Source organism: Pongo pygmaeus, chromosome 3 (assembly GCF_028885625.2).
Source record: "Pongo pygmaeus isolate AG05252 chromosome 3, NHGRI_mPonPyg2-v2.0_pri, whole genome shotgun sequence".
NCBI lineage: Eukaryota > Metazoa > Chordata > Mammalia > Primates > Hominidae > Pongo > Pongo pygmaeus.
In genome coordinates this window covers 122540144-122552972 of record NC_072376.2, presented here as the reverse complement: position 1 = coordinate 122552972, position 12829 = coordinate 122540144, and the positions used below count along the sequence as shown (strand labels likewise).

Below are 12829 nucleotides of genomic sequence, written 5' to 3'. Positions count from 1 at the left end.
AGCTGCTCAGGAGACTGAGGCAGGATGATCACTTGAGCCTATGAGTTTAGGATTACAGTGAGCTATGATCATACCACTGCACTCCAGCTTAGGTAACACAGTGAGACTCTGTCTCAAGAAAAAAAAAAATGATCAAATTCACCACTCCATCTTATACCACCAAAAACACACATAATAGTAGTTGTTATTTTAATCTGTTATTGTGGGAGACACAGAAATTACAGTAACTATAGTTTCAGTGTTGATTTAAATAATTTTTCTTATTAACCATAATATCATTTACATATATTCAAAACACAGGTGTACATAGACATATGAGGCATACTCACATCATTTATATTTTGTCTTCAGGCAAAGCCTGGTGTACACATGCATTTACAAACCTCTTTAATAATGTCCTCAAAGATCATCAGCTCATATTTTGGCAACCACTTTTCTAGACATTGAGATACATGTGACTTACCAATTCTTTTAAATTAAAGCTACTGTCATCACATTTTAGACAGTGTATAAATAAACCACATTCTTACTATGCCCAGCTATTTTTCAACAGTGATTTTCTGTCTCTCCGTTGATTAATGTTGCCCTTGTTAACAGCCACTGTGTTCGTGTTATCCTTTACCATCCATCTGAAATTTAAAATGGTAATGTTATCATAAAGTTGCTTCCAATTTACAATAGGAAATTATAAGTATAGCAAACTGCTTAATTTCTAAGGTGAACTTCACTGTGTTCTGATTGCTTCTCCTATCCCCTCCTCAACCTTGTTTCAACAATTTCCCCCTCTCTCTCCCTCTTGAAAATGCAATCTCTCCCGTTTTGTTAGATTCCTCCCCTTAGCCTATAACCATGATGAAATCTCTTTTATCCTAATGAAAACAAAACTCTTTCTTTACTCTGTGGCCCTTTATGCTACTATCCCATCAAATGTTCTCCTGCTTCAGAGCCTAGCACTTAATCTTCTACTTTTTTTTTTTTTTTTTTTTTGGTGATGGAGTCTTGCTGTGTTGCCCAGGCTGGAGTGCACTGGTGCGATCTCGGCTCACTGCAACCTCCGCCTCCTTGGTTCAAGCAATTCCCCTGCCTCAGCCTCCCGAGTAGCTGGGATTACAGGCACACACCACTACGCCCGGCTAATTTTTTTTTTTTTTTTTTGTATTTTTAGTAGAGATGGGGTTTCTTTTTTTTTTTTTTTTTTTTTTCCTCTTTTTTTTTTTTTTTTTTTTTAATTTATGAAGTATTTATTGATGATTCTTGGGTGTTTCTCGGAGAGGGGGATATGGGAGGGTCATAGGATAATAGCGGAGAGAAGGTCAGGAGATAAACACATGAACAAAGGTCTCTGGTTTTCCTAGGCAGAGGACCCTGCGGCCTTCTGCAGTGTTTGTGCCCCTGGGTACTGGAGATTAGGGAGTGGTGATGACTCTTAAAGAGCATGCTGCCTTCAAGCATCTGTTTAACAAAGCACATCTTGCACCGCCCTTAATCCATTTAACCCTGAGTTGACACAGCATATGTTTCAGAGAGCATGGGGCTGGGGGAAAGGCCATAGATCAACAGCATCCCAAGGCAGAAGAATTTCTCCTAGTCAGAACAAAATGGAATCTCCTATGCCCACCCCTTTCTACACAGACACAGCAACAATCTGATCTCTCCTTCCTTTCCCCACACTTCCCCCCCACTTCCTTTCAACAAAACCGCCATCGTCCTCATGGCCGGCTCCCGATGGTCGCTGTCTCTTCGGAGCTGTTGGGTACACCTCCCAGACAGGGCGGCCGGGCAGAGGCGCTCCTCGCTTCCCAGACGGGGCCGCCCGGGCAGAGGCGCTCCTCACTTCCCAGACGGGGCCGCCCGGGCAGAGGCGCTCCTCTCCTCCCAGACGGGGCGGCCGGGCAGAGGCGCTCCTCGCTTCCCAGACGGGGCCGCCCGGGCAGAGGCGCTCCTCGCTTCCCAGACGGGGCCGCCCGGGCAGAGGCGCTCCTCGCTTCCCAGACCGGGCCGCCCGGGCAGAGGCGCTCCTCACTTCCTCCCAGACCGGGTGGCAGCCGGGCAGAGGCGCTCCTCACCTCCCAGATGGGGCGGCCGGGCAGAGGCGCTCCTCACTTCCCAGAGGGGGCGGCCGGGCAGAGGCGCTCCTCACTTCCCAGACCGGGCGGCCGGGCAGAGGCGCTCCTCACTTCCTCCCAGACGGGGTGGCGGCCGGGCAGAGGCGCTCCTCACCTCCCAGACAGGGCGGCCGGGCAGAGGCGCTCCTCACTTCCCAGACTGGGCGGCCGGGCAGAGGCGCTCCTCACTTCCCAGACTGGGCGGCCGGGCAGAGGCGCTCCTCACTTCCCAGACTGGGCGGCCGGGCAGAGGCGCTCCTCACTTCCCAGACTGGGCGGCCGGGTAGAGGCGCTCCTCACCTCCTAGACGGGGTGGCCAGGCAGAGGCGCTCCTCACTTCCCAGACGGTGTGGCGGCTGGGCAGAGGCGCTCCTCCCTTCCCAGATGGGGCAGCCAGGCAGAGGCGCTCCTCACTTCCTCCCAGACGGGGTGGCGGCCAGGCAGAGGCGCTCCTCACTTCCCAGAGGGGGCGGCCGGGCAGAGGTGCTCCTCACTTCCTCCCAGACGGGGTGGTGGCTGGGCAGAGGCACTCCTCACCTCCCAGACGGGGCGGCCGGGCAGAGGTGCTCCTCATCTCCCAGACGGGGCGGCCGGGCAGAGGTGCTCCTCACTTCCCCCCAGACGGGGTGACGGCCGGGCAGAGGCACTCCTCACCTCCCAGACGGGGCGGCCAGACAGAGGCGCTCCTCACTTCCCATACGGGGTGGCAGCCGGGCAGAGGCGCTCCTCACTTCCCAGATGGGGCAGCTGGGCAGAGGTGCTCCTCACTTCCTCCCAGACGGGGTGGCGGCCAGGCAGAGGCGCTCCTCACTTCCCAGACTGGGCGGCCGGGCAGAGGCGCTCCTCACTTCCCAGACTGGGCGGCCGGGCAGAGGCGCTCCTCACTTCCCAGACTGGGCGGCCGGGCAGAGGCGCTCCTCACCTCCTAGACGGGGTGGCCAGGCAGAGGCGCTCCTCACTTCCCAGACGGTGTGGCGGCTGGGCAGAGGCGCTCCTCCCTTCCCAGATGGGGCAGCCAGGCAGAGGCGCTCCTCACTTCCCCCCAGACGGGGTGGCGGCCAGGCAGAGGCGCTCCTCACTTCCCAGAGGGGGCAGCCGGGCAGAGGTGCTCCTCACTTCCTCCCAGACGGGGTGGCGGCTGGGCAGAGGCACTCCTCACCTCCTGGGGTTTCATCATGTTGGCCAGAATGGTCTGGAACTGCTGACCTCAGGCAATCTGCCTGCCTCAGCATCCCAAAGTGCTGGGATTATAGGCATGAGCCACCGTGCACAGCCTGCCTGGCTAATTTTATTTATTTATTTATTTATTTATTTATTTATTTTTTGTATTTTGAGTAGAGTTGGGGTTTCACCATGCTGGCCTGGCTGGTCTCGAACTCCTGACCTCATGATCCACTGGCCTCAGCCTCCCAAAGTGCTGGGATTACAGGAATGAGCCACTGCGCCTGGCCCTAATCTTCTACTTCTCTACTGAAAGCATAAGGACATCAGATCTTACTTAAAATGAAAAACACTCCTATCACCCCTCTCCCACCCCTAACTCTCTCTCCGGGGCAAGCACTTTCAAATCTTTGCTGTTTCTTCTGCTGTTTACAACAGATTCCTCAGTAACATGTTCATACAACCATCTCTTTCAACCAGTTCCCTGTTTGTTAGCCACTCCTTCTTCAGAGGTACTAGGTCCCCCAGTTCCTAAGCTTTTCTGGGGTTCTGTGGGGCTTAGCTTTCGGTTCTCCTTGGTCTGCTAAATCCATTAGCACTAGCCCATCTGTTTTCCAGCTTCCAACATTTTGATATCTTATATCCTGCAGTCCTCTCCCCATTCTCTTTGACCTTATGGTTTATGCCCTTTAAAAGAAAGTCCTGTATTCTCAATTTAACAGAGCTTGGAGAGGAGACAGAGACTTTCTTTCTTTCTTTCTTTTTTTTTTTTTTTTTGTCTGTGTTCATATTTTCATGCCTAAATGGCAAAACCAGTAACGCAGTTTTTTTTTTCTTTTTTTTTTAGAGATGGAGTCTCGCTTTGTCACCCAGGCTGGAGTGCAATGGTGCGGTCTCCACTCACTGCAAACTCCACCTCCCGGGTTCAGGTGATTCTCCTACCTCAGCCTCCTGAGGAACTGAGATTACAGGTGCCATCATGCCTGGCTAATTTTTGTATTTTTAGTAGAGACGGGGTTTTGCCATGTTGGCCAGGTTGGTCTCAAACTCCTGACCTCAACTGATCCGCCCGCCTCAGCCTCCCAAAGTGCTGGGATTACAGGCGTGAGCCACTGTGCCTAATCAAAACCAGTCAAGCTTCTGCTTCCACTTCCTCACCTCCCATTCCAGTCTCAACTCACCAATGTGTGGTTTCCCATTTCCTTAAAGTTTCAGTTTAATTACATGCCACTTAGCATAAGTGACTCCATTTTGGTTTGGTCTTTGGGGCTTGGTGCAGGAGTACAGTTTAAAAAAATGGCTTCCTGTAATTTTATGTAACAGAGTGAGGTAGCGTTTTCCCTTCCATCTCCCACCTGTACCCCAGGCAAAGAGGATGGAAGGTGCTGCCGCTTCTCTTCATTGTGAAAGGGCTTCCCACAGGTTCCCTTGGAGTGCTTGACATGTGTTCCCTGAAGTCTGAGGAGAAAAAAGAACTAGTACTTGACCCATACCTGAAAGGAATAAGGACCCAAGGCTGGAGGTGCCTGGTGGCAGAGATAAAAGAGGTGGCTGTGTTGGAGCAAGCCCTGTTTCAATGATAGGCAGCAGGGCAGGCAACAGACAGGTGGGGGCCCTCAGGAGGGAAATAGGACTCCTGTTCAAGAGGCTCCCTGCCAAAGATAAGCAACCTCAGCAGAAAGGGGCTAGTACTGTTGGATACTGGAGCTGAGAAGACATGGACCATGAGCAGCCAGCTGGAGGAGAGGCACTGCCAGCATTGAGTGAATTGACATTAAATGTCCTCAGTAGTGCAATCTCTAGAGAACTTCATAGTACCCCGCATGAGAGAGTTGGCTCTAACCCCCACCTCGCCAAGGCTAGTTCTCAGCCGTAAGAATCAGGTGAGACCCGGCTGCCATCCCTCTCTTCCTCTCCTGAGAGGTGGGAAGCATGACCTGAAAGCTGTGGAATGGAGGAGAGCTCAGAAAGGACCCATCACACACCCTGGAAGCAAGTCTGAGCTGAGAGGAAGGAGAGGCTTTCATCTGACATGAAGGTCAGAGCTTCAATGGTTCCACGGCACTAGACATTGTCATTGCTATTTAGTGACTATTCCTGGGACTAAACGTCCTTTAATTTTTTGTTTTTGTTTAAATCTAAGAGTGACTGAGAAAGTTATGACACTTGCCAAAGTTTCTATCCAAATATCAAGGAGGAATGAGATTTCAGAAATGATTTAAAGGAATAAAGGTAGAAAAAAATCAAGTTGTTTGGATTTCTCATCCAATGAGAGCATCATTGTTTCAATATAAAGGTGATACATAAAACCTGCTGTCAGGACACTTGCAAGCTGGTCATTGGAAGATACAGGAGAGAAATTATTACAAAAATTCCAACTCTAATAAGTGCCAAAAAGAGATATGTGGAACCATGAAAAGTGTGTAACTGGCATATTTCATTCTAGATCACTGTGTCAAAAGCCAGTTTCCAGAATGACCAATTTGTCATTTGTGTGTGTGTGTGTGTGTAAAGCTATTTGTAAAGTTTATGGAAAAGCAAATTATGGAGAATGACTTTGACAATCCTTGCAAGATTTTGCATGGTTTTAATTAGCTTCTTTATTTGCCTTCTTAACGGCACTTAAAGACTATGATTTTTGTCTGCCCCAGCTTGATGCTTCACAGCTGCAGGGCACTGAGGAAGGAGCAGAGCTCACTGCGGGCAGCAGGGGAGACTAGAGAACAGGAGGCGCATCCTCAGGAGGAAGCTCTGGGGGACAGGGAGAGAGCATTGGCTTTTCTTCGCAGATTGACTTTTGGCCCAATTGGCCTGTTCCCAGCCCTCATATTATTTCTACTGGAGTCCTGCAGGGTAATAATAGCTCTCATTAATTTTATGCCTACTACCTGTCAACCATTACAAACATAGTATTTCTAATCTTGCAAAATAGGAGATATTATCTCATTTTACAGATGAGGAAATTCGCGTTTCAGGAGGGTCACTTGCCCTGGGTCATGTAACAGTACGTGCCAAAACTGGGTCTAGAAGCCAGGTTTGCCTGATTCTTTTTTTTTTTCTTAGGATTTCTTCATGGTCAAGATGGCAGTCATACCATTCTTTTTTTTTTTTTTTTTAATACTTTGAGTTTTAGGTACACGTGCACAACGTGCAGGTTAGTTACATATGTATACATGTGCAATGTTGGTGTGCTGCACCCAGTAACTCGTCATTTAACATTAGGTATATCTCCAAATGCTATCCTTCCCCCCTCCCTCCACCCACAACAGGCCCCAGTGTGTGATGTTCCCCTTCCTGTGTCCATGTGTTCTCATTGTTCAATTCCCACCTATGAGTGAGAACATGCAGTGTTTGGTTTTTTGTCCTTGCAATAGTTTGCGGAGAATGATGGTTTCCAGCTTCATCCATGTCCCTACAAAGGACATGAACTCATATTTTTATGGCTGCATAGTATTCCATGGTGTATATGTGCCACATTTTCTTAATCCAGTCTATCATTGTTGGACATTTGGGTTGGTTCCAAGTCTTTGCTATTGTGAATAGTGCCGCAATGAACATACGTGTGCATGTGTCTTTATAGCAGCATGATTTACAATCCTTTGGGTATACACCCAGTAATGGGATGGCTGGGTCAAATGGTATTTCTAGTTCTAGATCCCTGAGGAATTGCCACACTGACTTCCACAATGCTTGAACTAGTTTACAGTCCCACCGACAGTGTAAAAGTGTTCCAATTTCTCCACATCCTCTCCAGCACCTGTTGTTTCCTGACTTTTTAATGATCGCCATTCTAACTGGTGTGAGATGGTATCTCATTGTGGTTTTGATTTGCATTTCTCTGATGGCCAGTGATGATGAGCATTTTTTCATGTGTCTGTTGGCTGCATAAATGTCTTCTTTTGAGAAATGTCTGTTCATATCCTTTGCCCACTTTTTGATGGGGTTGTTTGTTTGTTTCTTGTAAATTTGTTTGAGTTCATTGTAGATTCTGGATATTAGCCCTTTGTCAGATGAATAGATTGCAAAAATTTTCTCCCATTCTGTAGGTTGCCTGTTCACTCTGATGGTGGTTTCTTTTGCTGTGCAGAATCTCTTGAGTTTAATTAGATCCCATTTGTCATTTTTGGCTTTTGTTGCCATTGCTTTTGGTGATTTAGACATGAAGTCCTTGCCCATGCCTATGTCCTGAATGGTATTGCCTAAGTTTTCTTCTAGGGTTTTTATGGTTTTAGGTCTAACATGTAAGTCTTCAATCCATCTTGAATTAATTTCTGTATAAGGTGTAAGGAAGGGATCCAGTTTCAGCTTTCTCCATATGGCTGGCCAGTTTTCCCAGCACCATTTATTAAATAGGGAATTCTTTCCCCATTTCTTGTTTTTGTCAGGTTTGTCAAAGATCAGATGGTTGTAGATATGCGGCATTATTTCTGATTCTTAAAGCCACCAGACCACACCATCCTCATCTGTACTGTGGGCTGTGTCTGTTTTGCTCTTTTCCTTCACTTACTCATCTTCAAACCGGAGTCTTTAGTTTGTTGCTAAGTTAATGTTTATTTTGCATTTTACAGGTCACTTATACATCTCAAGAGGATCTGGTGGAGAAAAAGTGCTTAGCAAAAAAACATACTCACCTCTCCTGCAACAAAGTCTTCTGCCAGCCATGGCAGATATGCATTGAGGGCACCTGTATTTGTAAACTACCGTATCAGTGCCCAAAGAATGGCACTACAGTGTGTGCAACTAACGGGAGAAGCTTCCCAACATACTGTCAACAAAAGAGTTTGGAATGTCTTCGTCCAGGGACAAAGTTTTTAAATAACGGAACATGCACAGCCGAAGGTAGCAAGAGCCTAGTTTTCAAGTCATTCTATGATATAAGAGGGTATTTGTATGCCATACTTTCTATCAGAAAATAATTCTCTTGTGTATGTTATGATGACAACTCAAAGTTTTTTTCTAGACTTTCAGTAATAATTGGAGTAATCACTAAAGAAATCAGGGGTTTCCAGAATCCAGCCAGCCTTTGAGTGCAGAGCGTGGGATTCTAAGTCCAGACCTTCCTTCAGTGCCGGTGCCACTCCCTGCTGCCCAGCCCTTTAGAATTGTCCCCACCCTCACTTCTACTTGGTTAAAGGGATTATTCCCAGGGCCATCAAGTTGGTTCAGAACTCAGTGAAAAGTCTTTCAGTAAGGTTGGTACTCACATGTAGGCTAGTCAGGCCTCAGGTCCTCCTATGGCCCCAGTAATTTCTGTTTTTGTTTGTTTTGTTTTGTTTTTTTGAGATGGAGTCTGGCTCTGTCGCCCAGGCTGGAGTGCAGTGGTGCAATCTTGGCTCACTCCAACCTCTGCCTCCTGGGTTCATGCCATTCTCCTGCCTCAGCCTCCCAAGTAGCTGGGATTACAGGTGCCTGCCACCACACCCAGCTAATTTTTTGTATTTTTAGTAGAGATGGAGTTTCACCGTGTTAGCCAGGATGGTCTCGATCTCCTGACCTTGTGATCTGCCCGCCTCGGCCTCCCAAAGTGCTGGGATTACAGGCATGAGCCACCGTGCGTGGCCTACTCCAATAATTTCTTTCAACAGCCATCCCTGCCAACCCTCTCCCCTAGCCCTGACCCCATTGTTCCTAAATATCCAAGGGCCACTTGAGCCACTGCTGACCTGGGACATACTCCAACCTAGCAAACCCAGACGTCAGACCCAGAGAGCTTTTCTACAGTCCCTTCCAGGTGCTTCATGTGCTGAGGAGGCTGGGGCCCTAGCATTCAGACTAGTGGGCAGTTATGATTAGGGATTTCACTGTCATTCCAATTGAGTTTCAACTCCCTCCAAACCCCACCTTGGTTGTTGACAAGCTGGACCTCACTGGACCCCAGTTCCCTCATCTGTAAAATGTGAAGTTTCTAAGTTGTACAATTCCTGTGAAAATTAAATAAAACAATGTATGCCGGGCTCTTCACACAATGCTTGGCATGCAGAAAGTGCTTGTTACATTTTACGTCTGACAGCAAAGCTTAGGTTCATTGTCTTCTGATAGCAAGTTATTACAGACACTTCATTACCTTAGGAACACTTAAAACATTCTTTTTAAAGGCACCATGACATATACCAGCTCACAGCAGCCTGTATGTTTTTGAGATGCTGAGTTAAGATGTTGAGATACTGTGAAAAAGGAGGGGGAAAGCTCCCTGTTTGAGCTCATCTATAATCCCTGTTGGAAAGGCGGAAGGCAATAGTGGAGGTTATTTCATCAGTGTCAGACTTTTCTTCTCTTGAGGCATTAAATGCCTTAAATATATGAGAATACATAAACCCTTTCTACATTTTACATTTTCACTGTTGGGCTTACTTTTGAGAGCATGGACTTTGGAGTGAGATCAATTGAGCAAGTTCCAAATCCTGGCTTCACCACTTGGGCCAGGAACTTAACTTCTCCTAGATTTAGGTTCCTCGTGTAAAAATGGGAATAAACAGGCTTTATCCTCATAGGGTTGATGTGAGGATTTAATGATCCTCTATACAGCTGAATAGCACTGCCACTGACACATAATAAGCACTCGTAAAATGATTGCTTACTGTTACTTGTTAAAATCATCATGATGTTCAAAGCTCACTTGACATTAAGTACATTATTATTTTTAAAGACTTTTAATTAAGAGAAAAATGTGAATGGCTACATATTGCACATTATTTTGTTTTTTTATTTTAGGAAAGTTTAGTGTTTCCTTGAAGCATGGAAATACAGATTCAGAGGGAATAGTTGAAGTAAAACTTGTGGACCAAGATAAGACAATGTTCATATGCAAAAGCAGCTGGAGCATGAGGGAAGCCAACGTGGCCTGCCTTGACCTTGGGTTTCAACAGTGAGTGCTTGTATCAGTAGATTTTCTCATGGTTGATTTAATTGTTCTGTTTGCTTTTTGATTACCTAAGCTTTCTGTGTATTAATTTCCACATATGTAACCTAAGAAAATTAACTACGTGCATCATAGCATTGTTATGAGGATGATATGCATTCATGTTTACCCAACACTTGGAACCCTGCTGACAACAAAGCATGGATAATAAGTCTGTTGAAGTATCTGGATGTGAATCCTTTAGTGATTCTGAGAGTCACAAACACATTCATTTCTGTCTGTCTCCTACTCGTCTACAATTATGTACACTTTTTCACACTTAGTATAGTTTATATATTGTGTGTGAGTATAGTTTATAGTTATATAATATAGTTTATACTATAAACTATACAGTGAGTATAAACTATACAGTTATAGTATAAACTATATAGTTAGGATAAATTATAGTTTATAGTTTTATAGCATAGTTTACTATAATTATAGTATATAAGTATATATACTATATAGTATAGTATATAAACTATAATTTATATATAGTTTATATACTATAATTATACTATAATTATATAGTATACTATATAATTAGTATACTATAATGATATAGTATACTATAATTATAGTATATACTTATATATAAGTGATATTTTATTTATTGTGTGGTTCAAAATGTCTTCTAACTTTCAATATAATTTCTTCTTTGCCCCATATGTAATTTAGAAGTTTTCTTTATTATAATATTAGTTTTAATTAATACGTTAGTTTGCTTTTGGTTAACTTTTGTTTTTATGTTACTGATTTTCTTATTCTCTGTGGTTAGAGAATATCTCTGTATGATAACAATTTTTTCAAATATTTGTTGAGACTTGCTTTGTGGCTGAGTATTTTTCAAATGCTCCACGTGCAGGGTTCTAGATAATAGATATGTTACTCATTATTAATAGAATTAGCAAAGTTGTTAGCTGCTCTGTTTAGATCTTCCTCTATTTCTTTACTTTCAGTCTTCCTATATCTTTAGATTTTAAGCATGTTCCTTATAAACAGCACATATCTAGATTTTTTTTAATTCAATATTACAATCACTGTTAACTGAAGAGTTTAGTCCATTTACATTATTATACTTACTTATATTGTTGAATTTATTTTTCCTCTTGTTTTTAGGCTTATTATTTACCCTGCTTTTTGTGTGCTTTTGTCTTTTTTCCTTTTATAATTTCTACTAAATTAAAGATTTTTAAAAATCTTTCCTCTTTTCCACCTCTAGTTGGTTTGAAAATTATGCATTATATTTCTACTTCTTTAGTTACCTTTGAACTTACACCATAAATCATTGATTTAGGAAGTCCTCACCTTCTTCAGTAATAATAGAAAAAAATGTAATTAACCCATCAAGTTTCTAATATTTAGTTCCACCTTATTTTTCTATATCCCAGAAGTTAAGATATAATAAGCCATTATCACTACTGTTAAGGCAATGCTTACTCAGATTTACTTCATGTTTACCACCTTCTTGGTTTGTTCTTTCTTATATCTCACCCCTTCTTTCTGAACTCAATTTTCTTCTTCTCAAATCACATCTGCTAGTAGTTCATTAGTGAGAGTCTCTTATATTGTTAAATTAAGCCATAGGCTATTTCTGAGTTTCATCAGTTTGTTACCTACAACTTATGGTTCAACCTACTGGTAGATTCTCTCAGTATTTGTTTTCTCAGTATTTTGCTCTTATATTTTGCATAAGCTCATGAACAGACATCTCTAATTTTAACCAGTACAGATTTCCCTTACTTCCTTAAGAACTCATTGAGGAAAAAGATGGCATTTTATATAGTATTTTTAGATATTTTTAGGTTGGTACGTTTTTCAGGTTATTAACCTATAAGATTGCCTCAAATGGCTCTTGTTTGTTCTCATGGCACAGCCTCATGATCTGAAATAATTACAAATCCTGGCTTCACCTTGTTTTCTTTTTGCCTTTTATCCTAGTTAGTCTAATATTTATATTGTCATTACTGTTCTATTTTTGTTTCCATTTACCTGATGCATCTTTGCTCAATTTTTTATTTTTAACCTATTTTCCCCATTTACTTCTAGAGAGAAGCAAGGAACAATTGAACGTCCTAGAAGAATAGTTCACTGTAAATCGTCATCTCTAGGATAATACATCACTGAGGCAGTCTCTTCTCACAAATTCTGAACAAATTGAGAAGTCCAAGCAATGGCACACAGATGCCAAAATATCACCTTAATATTGTCAAGGCTGAAGTGAAGATGTAGCTTACTGTAAAAGCAAAATTGACCTACAGGAATTAAACTAACCTAACCTTCCAAGTCTTAGGCAATAATTGAACCAACTAGCTAAAGTTTACAGCATGGGGCAGGCAGAGAGATTCCCAAAAGGAAAAGATGGAAAATCTTTTTTTTTTTTTTTTTTTTTGAGACAGAGTCTCACTCTGTTGCCCAGGCTGGAGTGCAGTGGCACGATCTCAGCTCACTGCAACCTCCACCTCCTGGGTTCAAGTGATTCTCCTGCCTCAGCCTCCCGAGTAGCTGAGACTACAGGTGTGGGCCACCACACCCAGCTAATTTTTGTATTTTTGGTAGAGAGAGGATTTTCACCATGTTGGCCAGGCTGGTCTCGAACTCTTGACCTCAGGTAATCCACCCTCCTTGGCCTCCCAAAGTGCTGGGATTACAGGCATGAGCCACC

General features: G+C 43.9%; 1 protein-coding gene across 2 annotated transcripts in view; it reads left to right on the top strand.

Moving 5' to 3' along the window:
* The window catches only part of CFI (complement factor I), a 62510-nt gene that overhangs the window by 29473 nt on the left and 20208 nt on the right, over window positions 1-12829 (top strand). For both annotated transcript variants that reach the window (XM_054486532.2, XM_054486533.2), the window contains exons 2-3: window positions 7835-8105; window positions 9978-10131. In XM_054486532.2, coding sequence (XP_054342507.1) covers window positions 7835-8105; window positions 9978-10131 — 425 coding nt within the window. The remainder of the gene's footprint in view (window positions 1-7834; window positions 8106-9977; window positions 10132-12829) is intronic.